General features: G+C 41.2%; 1 protein-coding gene across 1 annotated transcript in view; it reads left to right on the plus strand.

Annotated features, from left to right (window-relative positions):
* Positions 1–22,614, plus strand: part of Dync2li1 (dynein cytoplasmic 2 light intermediate chain 1) — a 36,140-nt gene that overhangs the window by 8,432 nt on the left and 5,094 nt on the right. Inside the window, exons 5-12 of the mRNA XM_055622532.1 lie at positions 4,511–4,599; positions 10,120–10,306; positions 11,372–11,440; positions 11,980–12,057; positions 14,451–14,527; positions 14,838–14,908; positions 16,679–16,776; positions 17,164–17,256. Coding sequence (XP_055478507.1) covers positions 4,511–4,599; positions 10,120–10,306; positions 11,372–11,440; positions 11,980–12,057; positions 14,451–14,527; positions 14,838–14,908; positions 16,679–16,776; positions 17,164–17,256 — 762 coding nt within the window. The remainder of the gene's footprint in view (positions 1–4,510; positions 4,600–10,119; positions 10,307–11,371; positions 11,441–11,979; positions 12,058–14,450; positions 14,528–14,837; positions 14,909–16,678; positions 16,777–17,163; positions 17,257–22,614) is intronic.

The raw sequence follows: 22,614 nt of genomic DNA on the forward strand, positions 1-22,614 counted from the left end.
ATATATTTTAAGCAAACTTTCCCCCTTCTCCAAGTCCTTCTAGTTCTTTCCACCTCCCTACTCACCCAGCTTCATATTCTTTCTCTCAAAAGAGGGGGAAAAACTAAAGCAAACAAAATGAAACAAAGAAGACAAAAAACCGACAAACCATTACCAAAAACCCAAACAAACAAAAACCCAGCACACAGAAAAGCATGGAATCATTTTGTTTTTGTCAGTTAGTTCCTCCTGAACAGGAGGCCTGCCTTCACGTGTGGTCGATATACCCAGTGGCATCCACTGGAGAAAATTGATTTTCTTTTCCCAGCAGGTATCAATTGCAAACATTTTCTTGGTGAGGAACTCGGTGTCTCCCTTCCCCTTTTTCATGCTGGGACTTTACTAGCTTGAACTTATGCAGCCCTTCTACATTCTGTCACAGTCTGTGAGTTCATATGTTTATCCACCCTGTGGTGTCTGGGAGATGTTGTTTCCTTGGGGTCTTCCACCACTTCTGGCTCTTAACAATCCTTCCACCTCCTCTTCCAATAGATTTCCTGAGCCTTGACAGGAGAGGTGTGATAAAGACATCCACTTAGGGCTAGGTGCCCCAAGGTCTCTCACTGCCTACACATTGTCTAGCAGGTACCTATCATAACATAGTAGTCTCTGTGTTAATTACCATCTATTACAAAAAGAAACTTCTCTGATGAGTTTGAGCAGTGCACTGTGTAAATGTTTTTATTCCCTCAGATGATGGAATGAGATGGGAGCCGCACCCAAGCTGTGCAAATACCCAGCTAGAGCTGAGCCCAGAACATTTCTTTCTCTGTTCTAACTATCCCTAGGCCTTGGCCTGGAAGCTTCTAGCCTCCATATAATCTAATCTTCTAAGCTGACTGATTCAATCCAGCTTCTCTCAGCTTCTGATTGAATTGCTCTACTTGGCCTCATATTAACTTTGGCAGTATGTTCTAATCTTCTGACTCCTCATTCTCTGGCTTGTTCTGTCTTTACCTGTGTCTAGTTTGTTCTCTCTGCTACTTATCTCTGTAAACCATCTGGGTAAAGCTGCCATACATACGCACATACACTGTGCCACCACCACACCTTTCTCTCTCACTGCTCTTAAGTTGCCTTTCTTTTCTGTATTGTTCTCCTGTGGGTTGGGTATATCCTATCTCTGACTCATTCTGTCAGATCTTTTTCTGATTCATCACTCTGTCTGCCCCTCAATTAGACATCACTTCCAAACATGGCTGCTTTGTTTTACAAACTAAACTTACCTTCACTGTTAGAGACTGAAGGTGTGTACTAAGGGCATATCTGTATTCCAGCCGGATCATACAGTAATCCAGGGTATGTCTGCATTCTGGCCAGATTATATAGACTAGAAGGTCTTTGGATATGATCCCTAGCCAGAGAAGCCATGTTGCTGAATAAAAAATTCCTGTTCAGCACTAATATGTGGGTAAAGCAATTGTCATTAGGAGTCATTTTATTGCTATGTTCATTTAGAAAAATAATAGCAGTAGGTTTTCTCTTAGACCTATGACCTCTCTACTGTCATGTTAATGTCCTCATGTTCATTGTCAGTAGGTTCTCTCTTACGGTGTAAGCCTTAAATCCAATCAAAATGCAATCGAAATGTGATTGGTTGCTCCCATCACCTTTGTGCCAGTTCTGCACCAGTATATCTTACAGGCAGGTCGCTGTTGTAAGGTCTGTAGTTGGGTGATATTGATGATTAATATTCTTCTCTGAAAGTGCGCAAAGTACCTCCAACACCATGAATGCTAATCAGTAGACACGAAGCTTCTAGTTGAGTGTGAGCTCAACTTCTCCACGTTCAGCGACATCAGTAAGTGGTGTTGTCAGCAAGGGGCCGTACCACCCAGTTGTGGTGGGTACACAACAGCATGGGCGGTAGCCTGTGGTGTTTGAGTGGTGTGGGCTTAGTCTATGAGACCCCTTTGGTCAGCAACTCAACCTGGACTGTAGCCCATTCCTGCTATTGGAGATTTTACTTGGTAACATATAATCTTTAATGGAATTTGTGCCCCCTCCCAACACACATACACACACACACACACACACACACACACACACACACACACACACACACTGTATGATAACTCAAAAGAGTTTTTATTTTTAATTATGTGTTTACATGTGTATCTTTGTGTAGGTATTTGCACATGAGGCAGGTGCCCACAGAGACCAGAGGAGAGCATTGGATTGCTTAGAGCTGGAGTTATAGGTAGTTGAGAGTTGCCTGACATGAGAACAGAACCAAGGTCCTCTGCACGAGCAACAAGTACTTTTAACCACTGAGCCCTCTCTCCAGCCCTTGGTATTTCTGTTTTATTTCCAGGACAGGCTCTTCTTATATACCGATGTTGGTCTAGAGCTCTCTATGTACTCCAGAATGGCCTTGAGCTCACAATCCTCCTGCCTCAGAACTCCAGAGGGCTGATTACAAGTGTAAATGACCATATCCATTTTATGAGTTACTTTTAATTTCTCTAAAAATCTTCTAAAAATATGGGGCTTGAACTATGAAATATTTGTGAAAATATACTGTTCAAAATCTAAACTATTAGTGTGTTTGTTTGTTTTTTTAAATAGAGAGTTAGGGTTGTAACTCAGTGTTAAAAGATTGGTCTGGCATTCTTAGTCCCTGAGTTCAATCTCTAGCATTTTGGAAGGGAAAAAAAAAAACATCTAAAAGTTGGTAGCATCTAAAAGTTGAAGACCACAGGCCTTATTCCACCTGCTTTAGTGTCTGTTCAAAGGATGTTAGAAACTGTTCAGCATAGAGGAAGACCTTAGAGTAGTATATGGTGTGGGGACAGAAATTCCTAAGTGGAATAGCTTTTGACTGTCTCATAGCAAAAGGTATCATTTCTTAAACTTAGATGTGTAGAACAGAAGGCCCTACTACTTTGATACAAAAACACATTTGTGTAGACTGATCTAGCTCAAGTTTTTGGTCATTAGACAATGTATTAAAGAATTATATGGCCAAGCATGTAGAACATACCCTACGATCCCAGCACTCGGGAGGTGGAAGCAGGTGGATCTTTGTAAGTTCAAAGTCAGCCTAGTCTGTGTAACAAGTTCCAGGCCAGCTAGGACTGTCCAGTGAGACCTTGTCTCACGAAATACACACACACACACACACACACACACACGCACGCACACACACACACACACACAGAGATAGAGAGAGTTATAGATAGATGTAAGTGTGTTAAGAATTGAAGCTGCCTGCTCTTGCTTTCTGGATCTACCAATGAAAGCTGGTTATTAAAACTGAGAAAGTAAAAAGAAAAGAAAAGATGATAGACTGAGATGTAGGATAATCTCGTTTTTGTTTTCACATCACATGGTTTATGATGTGAGCTATCCTTTTTATGGGAAACTTGAAACAGCTCTCACAAACTTTACTTCTGAGAAGGGCTGTAAAATCTTTCTTTGTCACATTGTGAAGCCAGAGAGATTTTTCCAGTGAAAAATGACTCATTCCACAAACATTAGTGATTCAAGTATCAACAACAGTAAAACGATTTAGCAATTATGAGAATTTGTCCCAAGAAAAGGAAAATAATGTATACTCATCTAAAATGTGCTTAACTGCCATCCACCAGTCCTAGTTCATGGTAGCAGGTACCTGAAAACCCATGTGACTATCTGTTACATGTTGTTCCTCTAAACTTTGGACTGTAGCAGGGCGTTATCTGCATTCATTTCAAAGCTTCACATCTCTGTCAGATTAAGGGTTTCGTTATGAGCTCTAGCCGGAAACACTGTCAGCTCCTTGTACAGGGCAAAGGTGCTTGAGCATCAGAATGCCTGTTGACAACTGGGAGGTTGCCCCAGTAAGCCGTTTGCGGCCATACTATAGCCAAACTGTATGGCTACCTGCCCTGTCAGCCCCCTCCTAGTGAAGAGTCCTCCAAACTGAGAAGCATGGCTAGCGTTGCCCCACCCCCTGCCCACACCTGTCGTTACAGTGGCAGCCTGCCGGCGTCCCCTGGGGAATGCTTTTGCTCAGGCCTACACTGTCACCTACTGCGGCCCCATTCCTCAGGTCTTAGCTGTGCAAGTCACTTGCTTGAGAGTGTCTGTACTTCTAAATCAGAATGTTCTATTTCACTGTTTCATATCCAGATGGAATCCCAGATGTGTTAAACTGAATAATTATACTTAAATTTTATTTAAGCATATATTTCATATGCTATTAATATGTATAAAGTTGGGAGCACTGTGTTTGCCTTATTAAGGTATAAACAGAGTTGGTATTTATCTTCACAGGAAGATATATATTGCTGATGGTTCCTTTGTTCTTTGGAATGCATTTGGTGCCTTCCAAAGCATGGAATAGGAAGGAAAAGTTTCAAGTAAGAAGAAAGGGTTAGTTGAGGGTGAATATTTATATCTATAATTGTTACTGATACGTGTTAATGAAGTATAACAAAACACTTAAAAGTTTAAAATGAATATTTTTAAGCCCTCTATTTTCTTTCAGCCAAAGGACATTGCTCACTTTTGGGAACTGGGCGGAGGAACCTCTCTTTTGGACTTAATCAGCATACCCATCACCAGTGATACCTTAAGGTGAGTGGGAGTTCACCGGGTGTCTGTGCAATGCCCACCTATCACCAGTGCTGCCCTCAGGTGAGTGAGAGCAGACAGGTATGTCTGTGTAATGCCCGTGCACAGGCCTTTAAGAGTCGACAGTCTTATACTGTCTGCAGGTTTGCAGCTCTTTCTTGCCATGAGCCTGGGCTGCAGTGCTTCCAGAGAAATCTTGAAAGACCAAGGTTCTGGCCAGAGCTGAGTGAGGTGCAGTCCTGCCAGCAACGTATTTTACAAGCCTGCTAAGTGGGGGAAAATGTCAAATAATATTTGGGTGATGAATTTGTTTTCAAAAGTATGAAAACATTAATTCTTTCCACCCTATCTTGGTGTGAGTTAATTCCGCCCTGGGGTTTTTCTTCAGCTGGCTGGTGTCAGTCTCCTGTGGAATTTAACACACTATTATTGGTGTCACCCAGAGGATGACTGTTGGAGAGGAAAGGACTCTCCACTGACTTTTGAGAACCAAAACCAAGGGACAAACTCCAAACCCACAGACACTCCAGTGCGTTGGCCATATCACACGTGGAAACTTGGGATACTTCCGTGTTGCTGGGAACTGGGCTTAGCCAAGAAAAAAAAGACAAATTAAATTTGAAGTATATTTCTTGTCAGAAATTAACATGAACCATTGCTGTTGCCTGAACCTAGCAATTATCTGTTACATTTCAGGGAAGAGCCTTAGGAATGGAATTTTGTCTTCTTTACAAGACAGTTGCTTTCCCAGAGATAGTTGGATACAGGCCAGACTGGCTTTATGTATGCAGCAATTTCTTTCTTTTAGTAAAATACAGTTTATTTTCTTTTGTTTTGAGACAGGGTCTGGCAGTGTAGCCCAAGGTAACTTCAAACTCACAGAGATCCACCTGATTCTGCCTTCTGAGTACTGGAATAAAAAGCATGTGTAGTATTTGTGTGTGTGTGCATGCATACACATGTGACTGTCTGTGCCTGTGGATACCAGAAGAGGGCATCAGATCCACCAGAGATGGAGTTAAAGTCTGTTGTAAGGTATCCAGGATAGGCTGGGGCTCCCTAAATTAAATTCTTTTTTTTTTTTTTTTTTTTTTGTCAGCAGGCTTCCTATCAGACTTTGTAGTGGGGAGCATTAAAATGGATATCTCAGCTGGTCTTTAGTATATGCTAGAATTCCACAGAAGGTAGGCTGTAATGCCAGTGAAGGAATGGGCTTGCTATCGAGAATAAGCAAGCAGGTAGAGAGCCAGCTTCCTTCTTTCATGCCTTTATATTAGGCTGCCAGCAGATAGTGTGGTCCAGATTAAAGGATGATCTTCCCACCTCAAAGATCTGGATTAAAAGTGTGTCTTCCCACTTCAATTGGTTTAATTAAGGTAAAAAAAAATCTCTCACAAGCATATCCAGCCACTTGGGTTTTAGTTAATTCCGCTTGTAGTCAAGTAGACAACTAAGAACAGCCATCACAGAATCCATTGGAGAAAACTAACTTTTCATTTGCAAGGTTATCAATTGGAGATAGCTTTTGGGTTAGGAATGGGGCCGTGATTTTCACTTCTCCTTTTAGCTCTAGGACCCAATCTAGTGCAGACCTGTGCAGGCTGTGTGCTTGCTGCCTCAGTCTCTGTGAGTTTATAGTGCACAGAACCTTTTGATTTAGAGGGCCCTGTTTTCTTGGTGTCCTCTAACCCCTCTGGCTCTTACATTCTTCTTGCCTCTTCTTCTACAGGGTTTCCTGAACCCTAACAGGAGGTATTTGCTAGAGACAGTGGGTTTAGTGCTGAGTGTTCCAGGGCCTCTCACTCTCTGCACATTGTCTGGCTGTGGGGTTTGTGTCTGTTCCCATCTTCTGTAGGAGGAAGCTTCCTGGCAACTAGTGTGTTTGTAGTTGACTAGAAGAGGTGGTGAGAGTGGGGATGATGAGAGTGGGGAGTTGCTTAGGAACCCTGCCACCTTGTATGGCCAGACACAGGGAGGCTGTAAACAAAGACCCACTTTGCCTGTGCTGGATCTTGGCTCCTGTTCTAGCCCTCACTTGTACGTGACTCACTCTTCTTCACTTAATCTGAGACCCGGCCAGACAGGCTCCTGGAAAGTTAGGGTTTACAGGAAATGAAAACTTTCCATATTTCTTTAATACCTCACTGTGTGGGGTCTGAGACTTCCTGTCCCTGGGCTCTCGGGCAGCTAGAAGCCAGCCTTGGGAGAGGGAAAAGATCTGGCTGTAAGGAATTAGGCCCAGGGCTACTGGGTAGTCCGGAGGGTTGGTGAGGATTTCACTTAAAGTAGCTGCTAGTCACAGAGAGTTATTAAACTGGAATTAGTCTGGCACATGATTTCCTTGTATTGGTCAGCAAACTGAAAAACTGCTATACGACCATGTGTGATTAGATACTGTTTACCTTTCACATAAAGGTTCATAGAACAGAGTGTTTCTGCAGACTTTGACTAATTCACGTAGAACATTGCCTATGGGGAGTTCCCACTGTAAGAACTTTTAATCTGTTTTCTTAGTTAACATTTGCCATAAAGAAGGTACAAAGCAACACAAGTACTAGAAACAGAAAGTTGGGTAATCCATTTCTTTTGCCTATTTTTAGTGTTAAAAATGACTTTTATGTTATATTATTTACCACAGTAAAAAGATTGCACTGGTCTTTTAAAAAACAAAAATATAACTATAAACAAAGTATAATTCACTAAAGCTCTAAGAGTAAATTTAGTTTCTTTACTAGTGCATAGTCAGTATGTGATTCTACAGCGACACGGACTATTTATAAACAGGAGGTGATATGGAAATGACTGGCTGGACAGGAATTTTACAAATACACTTGATAATTAGTATCTGAATGATTCTAAATGAGACCACAGGCACAGAATTTAGATACTGTTTTATATGAATTATCCAAAATAGCTTGTTTGACTGACCCTCACAAAATAACTACATAACTAAATAGCATCATTTTGTCTCCTGGAAAAATATTTGCCTGTTGAATGAGCATGTTGGCTCTGAGCTGGGCCTGATAGCTCACAACTGCAATCCTAGCACTCAGAAAGCAGAGGCAGGCAGATCTCTGTCAGTTCCAGGACAGCCTGATCCACAGAGCTAGTTCCAGGACTTCCAGGTCTACACAAACAAACCCTGTCTCAAAAAAGAAAAATTATTGGTCATGATTAGATATCTGTGTACTTACTGTGACCATTTTTTAAAGCATTCATCTCTATCTATCTGTCTGTCTATCTATCTATCTATCTATCTATCTATCTATCTATCTATATTTGTTTTTCAGTTGGTAAAATATGCATAACATAAAATTTACCACTGACATCATTTATTAATGAGTCATTCTGTGACATTAAGAACATTTCTACTGTTGTACAGCCAAAACCACCATGTTCATTCCTAGGACCTTTTCGTCTTCTATAGTGATGTTCCTGAGACTCTTGGCAGTTGAAGTCCGTGGTATCTTATATAATGAGGTCCTATAGCATTTGCCTTTGTGTAGTTTATTTAACTTAGCATAATGTCTTCAAGGTCATACTGTAGCGTGTGTTGAACTCCCTTTGTAAAAGTGGGTAGTACTCTGTTATATGAATATACTATAGTTTGCTCACCCATTAACCCATCTATGGACATGTGCATTGTTTTCCCTTGTGACTGGTGCTGCCATGAACATTGATAGCCACATAGTTTTTCAGTCTTAGCTTCCTTCTGGGCGTAGTGGCTCGTGCCTGTGATTCCAGCAGTCTGGACCCTAGCCAAGATTATGTTGGATGGGTTCAAGGCCATCCTAGGCTATATAATAAATTCCAGATTAGCCAGGGCTACAAGGTAAGTACCTGTCTCAAAAAACAAATAATAAATAAATAAATAAATAAATGATTTTAAATTAGCTTCTTCAGAATTTGAGGCATAGACCTGGAATTGCTGAATCATGTGGTTTCATGCCCCAAAAAATCTGGGCACAGGAGTCTTTTCTGAGACTGATAGTCCAACCAAGGACCATTCATGAAGATAACCTAGAACCCCTGCACAGATGTAGCCCCTGGTAGCTCAAGTAGGTTCCCTAGTAATAGGAACAGGGACTGTCTCTGACATGAACTCAGTGGCTGGCTCTTTGATCATCTCCCCCTGAGGGGGGAGCAGCATTACCAAGCCACAAAGGAAGACAATGCAGTCCTGATGAGACCTGATAAGCTAGAGTCAGATGGAAGGGGAAGAGGACCTCCCCTATCAGTGGACTTGGAGAGGGGCAGAGAGAAGATGAGGGACAGAGGGTGAGACTGGGAGGAAATGAGGGAGGGGGCTACAGCTGGGATACAAAACAAATAAACTGTAATTAGTATAAAAAATATTAAAAAGAAAAACAGAAACAAATGACAATTTAATTAATTAATTAAAATTAGCTTCCTCAGAATTTGAGGCATAGACCTGGAATTGCTGAATCATGTGGTGATTCTATTGTATTATTTTAGGAACAGCCATGCTGTTTTCCATAGCTGCTACACCATTTCATATTCTCACCAGCGATGCATAGAACTCTGTTTCTGTATTCTCAGCAGCACTTACTTTCTATCTTTTTTTTTCTTCAGTAACAGATACCCTAATGGCTGTGAGACCATGCTCTCATTTAGGGTTTGCTTTAGACTTTTTTCATAGAAATTGTTGAGCACTTTTTAATTTTTAAAAATTTATTGTATATAGGTGTTTTGTGTGCATGAATGTGTATCTGTGCACCACATGCATGCAGTACATACAGAGGCCAACAGGGGTATCAGAACCCCAGAACTAGAATTGAATCGTCATCTGCCGGAAGAGTAGCCAGTGCTTTTAACTGCTGAGCTGTTTCTTCAGGTTTTAAGCATCTTTTCATGTGCTTCTTGGCCAACGGAATATCTCATTGGAGTTATTTGAACCCATTCATAAGCGGGTAATTTTGTTGAGTTTAGATTTGTGTTTAATGTGTAGGAATGGCATCCACTGTGTATGGTGATGGCAGTGTCCTCTGCTAATCAGAGCTGTGCTTTCAGGAGACAGCATATGGCTGGCAGACAGACACCTGTGGTTTAAAGGCAGTTCTCCATTTACTAGTCATATAAATATGCACTTCTAACTTCAGACCCACAAAACGGGCACCAGCACACCTGAGGAGACTCCCACAAAGGTCAAGTAAACTGCCCAGCAAGCCTTGTCAGTCCTTCTGTTTACATTGTGTTGCTGCTGACATTGGCATCGAGAGTTTTTCTCCTCTTCTTTGGAGCACCAGGTAAAATTAGGTGTAAATGCAGCATCATTCAGCGTCTCTGGCTAAACTGGATTTTCTTAGTTGTAATGCTGAGTGCCGGCGGTGAAGAACACCAGGGTAGAGAAGGCTGTAACCACATTCTCACTCTCACTCCCGTCTTAGAATAATGGTATGCCGGGCTTTTCTTAAACTCTATTAGATAAACTTCAGGACTTCCACATCTCAGAGCAATCACTATTGCAATCTCTTTTGCTTAAACCTGTTTTTATTTCTTTAGGACATTTTCTATTGTTCTTGTTTTGGATCTTTCCAAACCTAATGACCTTTGGCCCACCATGGAAAATCTGCTGCAAGCCACAAAAAGCCACGTAGACAAAGTGATAATGAAGCTGGGGAAGATGAACTCCAAAGCCGCCTCCGAGATGAGGCAGAGGATGTGGAGCGCTATGCAGAAGGACCATCCGGTGAGCTGGTCGGGGCGTTCTGGCGTCGGCGCCATACAGAGCAGGGCCGCCCCTGCAACACAGCTTCTTTAGTTTTCTGCAAGACTCAAAACTCATGTGATGTAGATGAAACTGTTCACTGGCGAGTTATAGCCATTTCATAAAACCCCAGTAAGAGCAAAATAAGGGAAAGATGGTGATGTGTTCTTGTTAGGCATCTGCTGTGGTTATCGTGGTGTATCTCACCACTCAAGACAAGTGGGATTTAGAGCAGAATTCTGATAATGATTTTATAATCTCTGTAAAATGAAAATGGAAACCAGATTGAACTGGCAAAGACTGTAGCTAAAGACTGAAGCAGAATCAGAGTTCCAACAGTCTTCCCCACACTGTGTTCTCCATTCATTAGTGTCTGTCACATGTCATCAGGCTCTTCCCATTGTCTAGAAACTATTTAAATTATAAAGTTGCTGTGATAGCAGCACAAATTATTTAAACACAGTTTGGAATGAATGTCATGATGTAGAAAACTAGATGGATGTCCATGGTTAGTTTGTGTGCATGTGTCTTACATAGACTCAGAGCAAAACAAAGCCAAGCTGTAAGTAATTAACATAAATTAGAAACCCCACAAATACAATGTACTGTGCAGGAAAACAGAATAGTAGCTGAACTGTGATGGCACAGGCCTTTGATCCCAGTACTTTGAAAACAGAGGCAGGTGGATCTCTGAGTTTCAGGACAACCTGGTCTACAGAATGAGTTCCAGGACAGCCAGACCACAAGAGAAATCTCGTCCCGAAAAACAAAAATGATGACCAAAAATAAAAGAGTAAAGAAAGAGTGAAAGAAAAAGAAAACGGAACAATAGAACAAGGAAACAAATGAACACTGTGGTATTTTGAGAATTGCTGTTTCTGGCTTTACACTAAAAAACAGCATGAGGTGAAAGTTATTATTTTAACAAGCTATGACAGTAAATATGGTCAACATCTATGAAGAGATGAAAAATGATGTTTTTTTTTTAAAAATTCCTGAGGGTATAGCAATACACAGCTAAAATCAAATATATTTATGCATTAACAGGATCGTGAATTAATTGACCCATTTCCGATACCTCTGGTCATAATTGGAAGTAAATATGATATTTTTCAGGTATGTGCTTCCATTTCATTGGGTATGCTTTGTGGGGAGGAATAAAACTGATGAAATAAGAACAATCACTCTGAACGAGACAGGCTCAGAAGCACCCATCTTAAGGATTTTAGAAAGGGGGATACATTAAGAACATCCTAAGAAGGTAAAGAAGAGTCCAGTGGTTAGAACGGGGACCACGCAGGAGACTTAGAAAACAAATCTTCAGCGCCGAGGGATAAGATTTACTTCCCAACTTTAAATTGAAGAAAGCAGGAAATTAGTTTCTTCTTATCTTGGCTTGTCAGAGAATCCTTAGGGTATTTCGCAAGATGAAATATGTGCTTATATCTGGATTCTCTTAAGCCAAGCATTTAAACTGATCTGATAGCCGTGGCAGTAGAAGGCTGCAGCCCTTGCTCAGTCTCCGTAGGCAGGAACGTGGAGACCCAGCCCGACTCCTCAGGGTTGGGGCTTAAAAACAAATAATGCGCCTCTCCCTGAGTGAGCTGTTGAGATCCCTCGGCTTATTTTTTTCTTTCAATAATTTTCTTCTACAGGATTTTGATCCTGAGAAGAGAAAGGTGATATGCAAGACGCTTCGGTTTGTTGCACATTATTATGGCGCCTCCCTGATGGTCAGTGCTTTTCCTGTCCTTTGGGCTTGCGTGGAGAGGAGGGAGTGTGGAGAGTGGAGCTGGCTGCACAGCTGTGAATAAGAGATTCGCTAATATCGCATTGTCCTGTTTTCTCGAACTTCCAACGCCCTGTTCCTGCAGGCTGTTAGGCAGGGTGTCTGAGGACCACACTCGTTCAAGGCTTTCCTCCTACATTGCTTGTACCTGTAGGCCCAGGCAAGCTTACAGAGACACGCTGGCGTAGTCACTCACTTTTATTTTTCTCTTTAAGAATTAGAATCTATATGCCCTCAAAAGAAAATAGGGGGGAAACTTTAACAAAATTGTGTTCTTATGTAAAAGAAATCCTGTTGTAGAGGCTAAAATCATTAATTTTGAGCCGGGCATGGCAATGCACACCTGTAATCCCAGCACACAGGAAGTCAGAGGCAGGCAGATCACTGTGAGTTCAAGGCCACGCTGGTCTACAAAGAGAGTCCAAGACAGCCAAGGCCACACAGAGAAACCCTGTCGCAAAAAAAAAAAAAAAAAAAAAAAAAAAATCATGAATTTTGAAGTCATGTTCCCTGGGTCAATGTCAGTGTGACAACTTACTAGACACATGATTTTAGGCAAGTCACCTAAGGCTCACCTCCTCTCAGGTAAAATGGACAGAAATGGCACCTTCTTCATAAGAGTGTCATGAGGAGCAGCAGACGGGTATGTGAAGGGCTCAGTGTGCCTCAAACACGGAGCTCGTCAGTAAATGGTGGTGATAGCCTGGTACACTCAAGAGACTGAGGCAGGAGGCGCCCAAGTGCAAGCCAGCCTGAGCTGCGCAGACCTGTCTCACAACCACCCGAAAGCAGGTGGTTATAACTGTCTTCTGTGTTGGCAGATTGCACTGGCTATTCTTTAAGAAAATGATGAAATATAAAAGAATTTTGCTGAAAAATGCTACCTTAATTTCTGAGCTGCTTTTATATAGGTAAACTTATAATGTACACTACAAGATTAATTTTAAGATTTAACCTACTTTCTCCAGGCCTGTATAGTGAGACCCTGCCTCAAAAAACAAAACCAAAGCTACCTTAGTATTTGAATAAATACTTAATGATCTCCTTTCCTCTAATGCACTCACAGCATGTCCAAGCCCCCCGCCTTCATGGCTGAAAGTGCTGTGTGTTCTGTATGTTTTCAGTTTTATGGATTTAGAGCATTTCACATTCCATTTCCTGTCCCATTTGCCTTTTTTAGCCCAAACTCTATCTGCCTATATGTCAGGCTGACAGAATGCTTTGAGAAATAGTTTCACCGTTTTGAAAAGAATCAATATGGCAGAGCTTTCTAATGCCTACATATTACTACTAATGAGTGCAGAGGGACGTGTAACCCATCACTACCTAAAAATGGGATGAGTTGCTCTGGGTGGGAGTCCCTCTGCACTGTGCTGACCCACGAGGAGGTCAAGAGCTGTGTGTGGAGGCGTTTGCGAGGCAGCAGTTAGAGGAGTTAGTGAGAAATTTTCTAATGTTCTCCCACCCCCACATCCCATGGCACATATTTATGACTAGGTTTTCTCCTCTCCCATATAATAAAAACAAAATATTACAAGATGACATAGTTTAAATCAATAACAATGTATTAATTACATTGTAACCAATATGTAATTATGTAGTAAAATTAAGTACAACAGTTGGTTTTTTACTAATTTTTTTCTATTTTTAAATACCACAGGATAAACATTAGCATTACTCTAGTTCTTTGTTTTAAATTAATATATCTGATCTTTGTCTTTGAATGGCGAGGGATTTGGGAGGCAAACCGTGACTGAAGCAGCTTGTAAAATGGCCGTGCACCCTGTCTTCCCCAGGCTTGAGCCTAACTGTTGGTAGACGCCACCTCCTCTCACTGTTCTCAAAGCTCCGGATTTGAGCTTCTTGGCTTCCACCCCAGCCTGCAGCTGCCACACAACTGCCTTGATGGCCACAGGACACTGTAGGTGCCACAGTCACTCGTGATGTATGCCTCCCATTGTCTAGGCAACCCAGTTTAGATCGGGGGACTCTTTCTCTTAAAACATATTAAGAGTGTTCATGTTAACACACACTACAGACATTCCAGGCAAGCACAAATGTACAAATTAAAAGAAAATTCTGATTATTTGAGGAGGTGAAATGGCCGGTGTGTTCACAGGGACCCGTTCCATGTCATGTTCTCATGAATGCTGGAGAACAAGGCAAGCTTAGCAAGGTTTCTTTACTCAGCTTCTGTTTGGTCTACTCAAATGTAAATGTCTTGAGGCAAAAAAAAACTGTAATTCTCTTGCCGTCTGTGCTTGTTTCGAACCATATTTTTACCTGTCATGGAGATTATAGGGCAGAGTGTAATTTAATCTCCTGTTTGTTTTTAAGTTTACAAGCAAATCAGAAGCTCTGTTACTAAAAATCCGTGGTGTTATCAACCAACTGGCATTTGGTATTGATAAGAGGTACTGTTAAATTTGTCCAATCAGTTATCCTTGCTCCCTGATTTCTGTTATCTCCCTTTCATCTTAGCGGCTTTCCTTCGGTATTATTTTCTTCTATTAATTTTAAATGGAATTGAAAGTGTTGGCTTCCTCGTCTTTGTTCTTTCTTCTGGTTTGGCTTTGTTAGCCTGTCACAATCAATGTTCACTGGTCCGTTTGGGTCAATGCTCTCATCAGTGACTTAAATAAAGCATGGCCCTTGTGTTTACAGTAGAGTGTGGCAGCGTATTCAATTGGTGAACTAAATTAGAATCTTTTCTTTGCCATACAGCAAATCGATGTGTGTGGATCAGAATAAACCACTGTTTATCACAGCAGGATTGGATTCTTTATGTCAAATAGGTTGGTGAACTTATTAATACTGCTTAATCTTTTTAAATTGCTTATTGATTTTATCTTCCTGTTTCCTTGGTCTCCAGCATGGCTTTATTTCCATGACAGTTATTTCATATGTATTTATTGTATACCCAGAATCGGTGGCACTTGCATCACATTGACATGTTTGCGGTAGGAGGTAGGGCTACATGCAGACAGACTTCTGAGCTCTATTTTTCTAAAAAAAAAAAAAAACAGAAGGGTAGCCTCCTCAGGGGACTCCAGAGCACATAATGATTGGATACGTAGACTGGAGTGATCGGATAAACCAGGAACCGTCGGGTACCCCTTAATTCTCCATCAGAAAAGTCTTCAGTTGTGTGTGCTGGAATAGCCGCTAACCCTAGCACTAGAGAGACTGAGGTGGGGAGGTTGCAGACAGACTAGCTATACAGCAAGACCCTCTTTCAACACTTAAGAAAGCGAGAGTGAATAGCTTGCCTCTGCTACAGCAATGTATTTTCTCAGCCCACAGATTTCATAATCTGTTTATCAAGGAATAGAATGGTGTTGCCTAGCAGATTGGCATCTTTTTTATTAAGTGCCAGCTTAATGTCAGGAGCACTGAGAATCACTGTGTGTTACTAGGCAATGCTGATAGAATTCTTCTATCTGTGAGAATGGTGTGCCGATAACACTGATGGGAATTCTTCATCCGTGAGAATAGTTAGCCAGAAAAGGCTTGCTAATTACTGAGTTTAAAAATAACAAAGCTGGAGCTGAGAGATGGTTCAGTGATTAAGAGCTGCTGCTCTTCCAGAAGACTCACGTTCAGTTCCAAATACCAGTGTTAGACACACACACATACACACGCACACATAAACACATACCCACACACACACACACACACACACACACACACGTGTGCGCACATATGCTCATGCTCAAGTAGTGAATCAACTTTCTCACCAAAATGGTAAGGAAGCCCTGGAAGGCCAACAGTTGAACAGTTTGGAGGGACAACAGAAAGAAAGACAAATCTCAGGATATAGATTGAAAATTGCCAGAAAATGACAAATTTTTAAATTTTTTCAAATTAATTTAAATATTTAGATTATAAACACATTATACTCATTAAAATAGTGGGGACTGTGACTGTAGCTCAGGATAGAGTGCCTCGAGTGAATGAGGTCCTTGGTACAATCCAGCACTGCAAGGGAGGAAGAGGAAGCTGAACAGTGTGTGTGAAGAGGATCTCTCCCATGTCTCTCCAGCACTCTGCACTTAAACACGTGTGTATGTGGTATAGAAAACTTTACCAGTCTGTGTTGCCTTGAACCTAGTGTACTTTAATAGGTTTTCAATGTATATGCTACCTTCAGTTCTAGTTAATATTTGAGCTGTTTCCTAGTGTTATAAAACTTAGCTCTGCATAATGACAGTTCGTTATCTACAAGTAACGAACTTCTGGGTAGTGGTCAGTTTTACGAAAAACAAAATCCTTGACACACACACATGTTTGTTTCCAGTGTAAACGTCCATATCTGGAATTACTATTAATGGGGCGCAGACACCAGTGCAGGGTGTGGAAAATCAGAGTTATAACTCACCTATTGCTCCTCACTGCCTCTGCTTCAAGTACAGCAGCCTAGGTAGGCGTGATTGTAATGGTGCCTGTAATATGGAGATGGAAAATGGGTGGCCTAAGATTTGTACTTTAATAAATGGCATTTGCTTTATTACTAGTTTATGATAATTTAATCTTTGTAGTCATTTGGGGTAAACTTTCAATTCCAGGGTCCCCTCCTGTTCCTGATAGTGACATTGGAAAGCTTCAGGCCCACTCACCAATGGAGCTGTGGAAAAAGGTGTATGAGAAGCTCTTCCCGCCAAAGGTGTGTGCTCCTCATCCCGGACAGTTCAGTCAGCTGTGACAGGGAACGCCCCAGGTCCTACTGTAATAACACCATCTCTATCTCATGTTCCAAAACGATGGAAAGTTTAAGATGTCGTCAACAAAACGCCATGAAGGTTAACAGCTGAGTAGGTCTGCCCCCTTCCAAACCAAGCTCTCTGGCTTTAGAAGAGAGAGGTGTCTGGCTGGGGCTTGGGGCCGGGGGGCTTTGTAACTGAGGTAGATTTCCAAGAGTCTGATGAAAGCTGGAGACAGCAAAGAGCTCTTGGGGCCAGGCTGATGGAGCTTGGTCTCTTAGACAGATACTAGTCCATTTTTGGAAACGTGGGTTACGGGCATAAAATGACTTGGAAAATTGTAATTTCAGAATACCAGCACACTGAAGGTGATCCAGGACCCTGCCCGAGATCCACAGTATGCGGAAAGTGAAGTTGATGAGATGAGAATTCAGAAGGATCAGGTATTTCTAAACTCAGCTTCACCAAAATATGGTATACATTGGACCATTCATACTTTTTAAAATTTTTTTCACTTTTTTATTTATTACAATTTATTCACTTTGTATCCCAGCTGTAGCCCCCTCCCTCATTCCACTCCAACCCCATCCTCTCTCCCACTTCTTCTCCCATGCCCATTCCCCAGTCCACTGGTAGGGGAGATCCTCCTGCCTCCCGTCTGACCCTAGCCTATCAGATCTCATCAGGACTGGCTGCATTGTCTTCCTCTGTGGCCTGGTAAGGCTGTTCCCCCATCAGGGGGAGGTGATCAAAGAGCAGGCCAATCAGTTCATGTCAGAGACAGCCCCTGTTCCCATTACTAGGGAACCCACTTGAACACTGAGCTGCCATTGGTTACATCTGAGCAGGGGTTCTAGGTTATCTCCATGAATGGTCCTTGGTTGGAGTATCAGTCTCAGAAAAGATCCCTGGGCCCAGATTTTTTGGTTCTGTTACTCTCCTTGTGGAACTCCAGTCCCCTCCAGATCTTTCTATCTCCCCCTTCTTTCATAAGATTCCCTGCATCCTGCCCAAGGTTTGGCTATGAGTCTCAGCATCTTCTTTAATACCCTGCTAGGTAGAGTCTTTCAGAGTCCCTTTGTAGTAGGTTCCTGTCCTGTTCCCTATTTTCTCCCTCTTCCGATGTCTGTCCCGTTTGCCTTTCTGAATGAGGATTAAACATCTTACCCAGGGACCTCCACCTTCCTCTGCTTCTTTAGGTACACAGATTTTAGTATCATTATCCTATATTATATGTCTAATATCCACATATAAGTGAGTATATACTATGTGTGCCTTTCTGCTTCTGGGATACTTCACTCAGGATGATATTTTTCTAGTTCCCACCATTTGCCTGCAAATTTCATGATTTCCTTGTTTTTAATTGTTGAGTAATATTGGACATGAAGTACCTTGGTGTAATTCTAACCAAGCAAGTCAAAGACTTGTATGAAGAAAACTTCAAATCTCTGAAGAAAGAAATAGAAAAAGATATCAGAAGATGGAAAGATCTCCTATGCTCATAGCTTGGCAGGATTAACATAGTAAAAATGGCTATTTTACCAAAAGCAATCTACAGATTCAATGCAGTAGTTCCTAATTTGGTAGTTCCTATCAAATTACCAACACAATTCTTTACAGACCTTGAAAGAAAAATTCTCAATTTCATATGGAATAACAAGAAACCCAGAATTGCTAAAACAATCCTCTTCAACACAAGATCTTATGGAGGTATCTCCATCCCTGATCTCAAGCTGTACTATAGAGCAACAGTAATAAAAACTGCAAGGTACTGGCATAGAAACAGAATGGTGGATCAATGGAATAGAATAGAAGACCCAGAAATAAACCTGATGGTCACCTGATTTTGACAAAGTTGCCAAAATCATACAATGGAAAAAAGACAGCATCTTCAACAAATGGTGCTGGTCTAACTGGATGTCTACATGTAGAAAAAAAATGCAAATAGATCCATACTTATCACCCTGCACAGAATTAAAGTCCAAGTGGATCAAAAACCTCAACATAAAACTAAACCTGTTAGAAGAAAAAGTGGGGAAAATCTTTTAACTCATTGGCACAGGAGACAACTTCCTGAACAGAACACCAACAGCACAGGCTCTAAGATCAGCAATCAATAAATGGGACCTCATGAAACTGAAAAGCTTCTGTAAAGCAAAGGACACTGTCATCAGAACAAAACGACTGCCGACAGACTGGGAAAGGATCTTCACCAACCCTATATCTGACAGAGGGCTAATATCCAGAATATATAAAGAACTCAAGAAGTTAAACAGCAACAAGTAATCCAATTAAAAAATGGGGTACAGGGCTAAATAGAGAATTCTCAGTAGAAGAATATCATATGGCAGAGAAATACTTAAAGAAATGCTCAACATCCTTAATCAGGGAAATGCAAATCAAAACAACACTGAGATTTCACCTTACATCATCAGAATGGCCAAGATCAAAAACTCAAGTGACAACACATGCTGGAGAGGATGTGGAGAAAGGGGAACCCTCCTCCATTGCTGGTGGGAATGTAAACTTGTACAACCACTTTGTAAATCAATCTGGCGCTTTCTCAGACAATTAGGAATAGTGCTACCTCAAGATCCAGCTTTGCCACTCCTAGGCACATATCTAAAAGTTGTTCAAGTATGCAAGAAGGACATTTGCTCAACCATGTTTGTAGCGGCTTTATTTGTAATAGCCAGAATCTGGAAACAACCTAGATGTCCTTCATTTGAGGAATGTGTACAGAAATTGTGGTACATTATACAATGGAATACTACTCAGCAATTGAAAACAAGGAAATCATGAAAATTTTAAACTTTTTTTAATTTTAAATTTTTTTACTTGTAAAATTATTTAAGTATTACATCTCTATAGAAAAAAAATCTGATATGCATATAAAAGAAACTTGAAAATCACCTGCCATTTCCACCACCCAAAGATAATGTAAATGGTTTCAAGCCCTTTTCCAATTTTCCAGCTGGCTTGATGTTAAAGATGGGCAATGGCTCACCCCTCCTGCTGGGGGGACGCTGGTGGTATGCTTGCTGTGAGAGCTTCCTCAAACCCAGTCACCTGGCATAGTTAGGTTTTCCTTGTACTAGACAGTTACTTTGTCCAGTTAAGGGATCTACTCTTTCACATCAAGCTATGTGGGCATACCTGACAGACCCCAGCGTCTCTGAAGACAGAGTGCTTAAGTGTAGACATGACCAAACAGCCCCATTTCAGCATTCAAGTCTTATGCAAGAATGTGCATGTTGGTAAATTCACCACGCTGTAAGTACTGGACAGGGACTTTTGTCACATCTTCTTTTACTGTGACAAAATGAGGTGTCACACTCGCTGTTCTCCTATGAGACACACTTTTGTAGGGCACGCTCTGCAGACTGAAAGCCTGAGCACACCTGGGCGGGCTGGAGAACTTAGTCACCCGGGCAGTCGAGCTGCAGCAGGGGTTACTTGGAGACGCCTGTCTCCTGGGACTGGTGACCAAGGCACTTCTAGCACTCACCCTTCACCTTAAGAGGTTCTGGAGTTAAAGAAGCAGAATGTTTTAGCTGCTTTTAACCATATTCCAGACAACTTGGAAATATGCTATGAATATTTAAATGGTTTTGTAGCTATAGAAAAAATGAAGTGTGGTGTTGGGATGATAAAATGACCTGATATAGCCCTCATTGTACATGAACCTTGGCTGTAGAGTTTATTAGCGGTCACCTCCCAATTAGTATTCAAGAGTCAATTATTAACTGTCATTATCTGTTTTTATTGCATTGTGACTACTTTAATAAAGTCAAATGCACACATGTGAGTAATGTGCTGACCTATATGAACTCTGAATTTACCCTTTGGAATTTTATCTTCTCTGACTTCATGTTAAGGAAAAATGAAAGACAACTCCTGTGCCTGGAGCATTGTCCTCAACACTTGTGTTTAGCCAACCCATCATAACAGCTAGAATCTCTTGGCTGACATACTTTTTTAACTTAGCCAAAAATGTATGTATATATATCTTTATTTTACTTAAAAGACAGGTTTATTGGTGTTGTTCTAGCACATAGTTGTGTTGATTTCAGATTGCCCATATAGACTCTTCATGTAATTTGCACTTTTTGCTGTAAAGGTACCATGGTGAGTACCATTTGATGCTTGATTATTTAATTGATATTTGATTCTAAAGTTTGATATTTTGATGTCAATTTTTCAAAAATTAAAGTGAGGCATAGTGGCACACACCTTTAATCTCAGCACTCAGGAGGCAAAGGCAGGTGGATCCCTATGAGTCCAAAGCCAGCCTGGTCTACATAGTAAATTCCAGGACAGCCGGGGCTACATAGTGAAACTCTGTCTCAGAAAAAAAAAAAAAAAAAAAAAAAAAAAAAAAAAAAAAAAAAAAAAAAACACTTTAATTAATTCGAATATTTTTCCTGCTTTCCAAAAAGGAATTTCAGAAGCTTAATTTTTTTTTTCAATTGTGTGCTGATTATACAAAGTGGGAATCCTCTCAAAATTAATTTTGGATGATTTTTAACACACTCTCTCTAAATATTTACATATATACCTGCATTTTTTATATGGCTAAGATAGTCGCTGCCCATTACTGGAACAACCCAAAACAAAGTTCATCCTATACTTTAGAGGCTCCAGCAGGAGGTTTGCAAGTTTGAGACCAGCCTGAGCCGTACAGTGAGACCCTGTCTCAAAGATAGATGACAGACAGACAGACAGATAGGTGATAGATAGATACATACATACATAGGTAGATACATAGATACATAGATAAAATGGAGAAAGGAATGTTTAAAATGTATGAGCTTTAAGTGAAAGCGTAACCAGTTGTCTATATCTCTGTGGTCATATGTCTCTTTTATCTTTTGATGATTATTGGTTGCTGGGTAACATTTTCCACTTGAAGGTAGAATGCAATCCTTTTGTGTGTGTGAGGGTTGTGTGTGAGGGCTAGCTCTGAGCCTATGAGAGACTAGACTTGATCTTCCTCTTGTCTCCTTCCCTGACCCCAACACCCATTGTTAGTGTCCTAAATTATCATTCCGCCTGGAACAGAAAGTGGTATTCACTGAGGCATTTGCAGTGAAACTGGAGCATGATAGTTTTAAGATGGAAAAACAAGCTCATGAATTCCATCAGGTCCACCCAGAAAGCCCAGCTCCCATTAAGGAGCTGCTACCTTTCTATAAATAACCCCTCAGTTTAGGGAGGCACCCCACTACCGTATCCCACAATGCCTCGTTGAAAGTCTTTGTGATAAAGTACTTTAATGGTAGCCGCTCAAAAAAAAAAATCTTTTTTGCCAGTCTCACTCAGACTGTCCTTGAACAGACAACCCTGCAGGCTCACATCCCCAGAGGAATTGTAAGAACGTGCCACTGTGCTGGCCAGTTTTATGTCAACCTCACATAAGCTAGAGTCATCTAAGACTCTTTTTTTTTTTTTTTTTTTTTTCAATTGAGAGAGCCAGGCCACATGGTGGCTCACAGCCATCTGTAATGCGATCTGGTGCCTTCTTCTGGTGTGAATGAAGACAGAGCACTCAACTGATGTACATAAAATACACAAATAAACAAATCTTTAAAAAATTGGGCTGTGGACAAGCCTGCAGGGCATTTTCTTGATTAGTGATAGATGAGGGAGGGCCCAGCCCATCCTGGGCGGTGCCATCCCTGTGCTGGTGTCTTGAGTGCAATGACAAAGCCCACTGAGAAAGCAATGGAGAGCAAGCCAGCGGGCAGCACTCCTCCACAGCCTCTGCACAGCTCCTGCCTCCAGGATCCTGCCCTGTTTGA

Source organism: Psammomys obesus, unplaced genomic scaffold, assembly GCF_907164565.1.
Source record: "Psammomys obesus unplaced genomic scaffold, mPsaObe1.curated_primary_1811, whole genome shotgun sequence".
NCBI classification, from domain to species: Eukaryota; Metazoa; Chordata; class Mammalia; order Rodentia; family Muridae; genus Psammomys; species Psammomys obesus.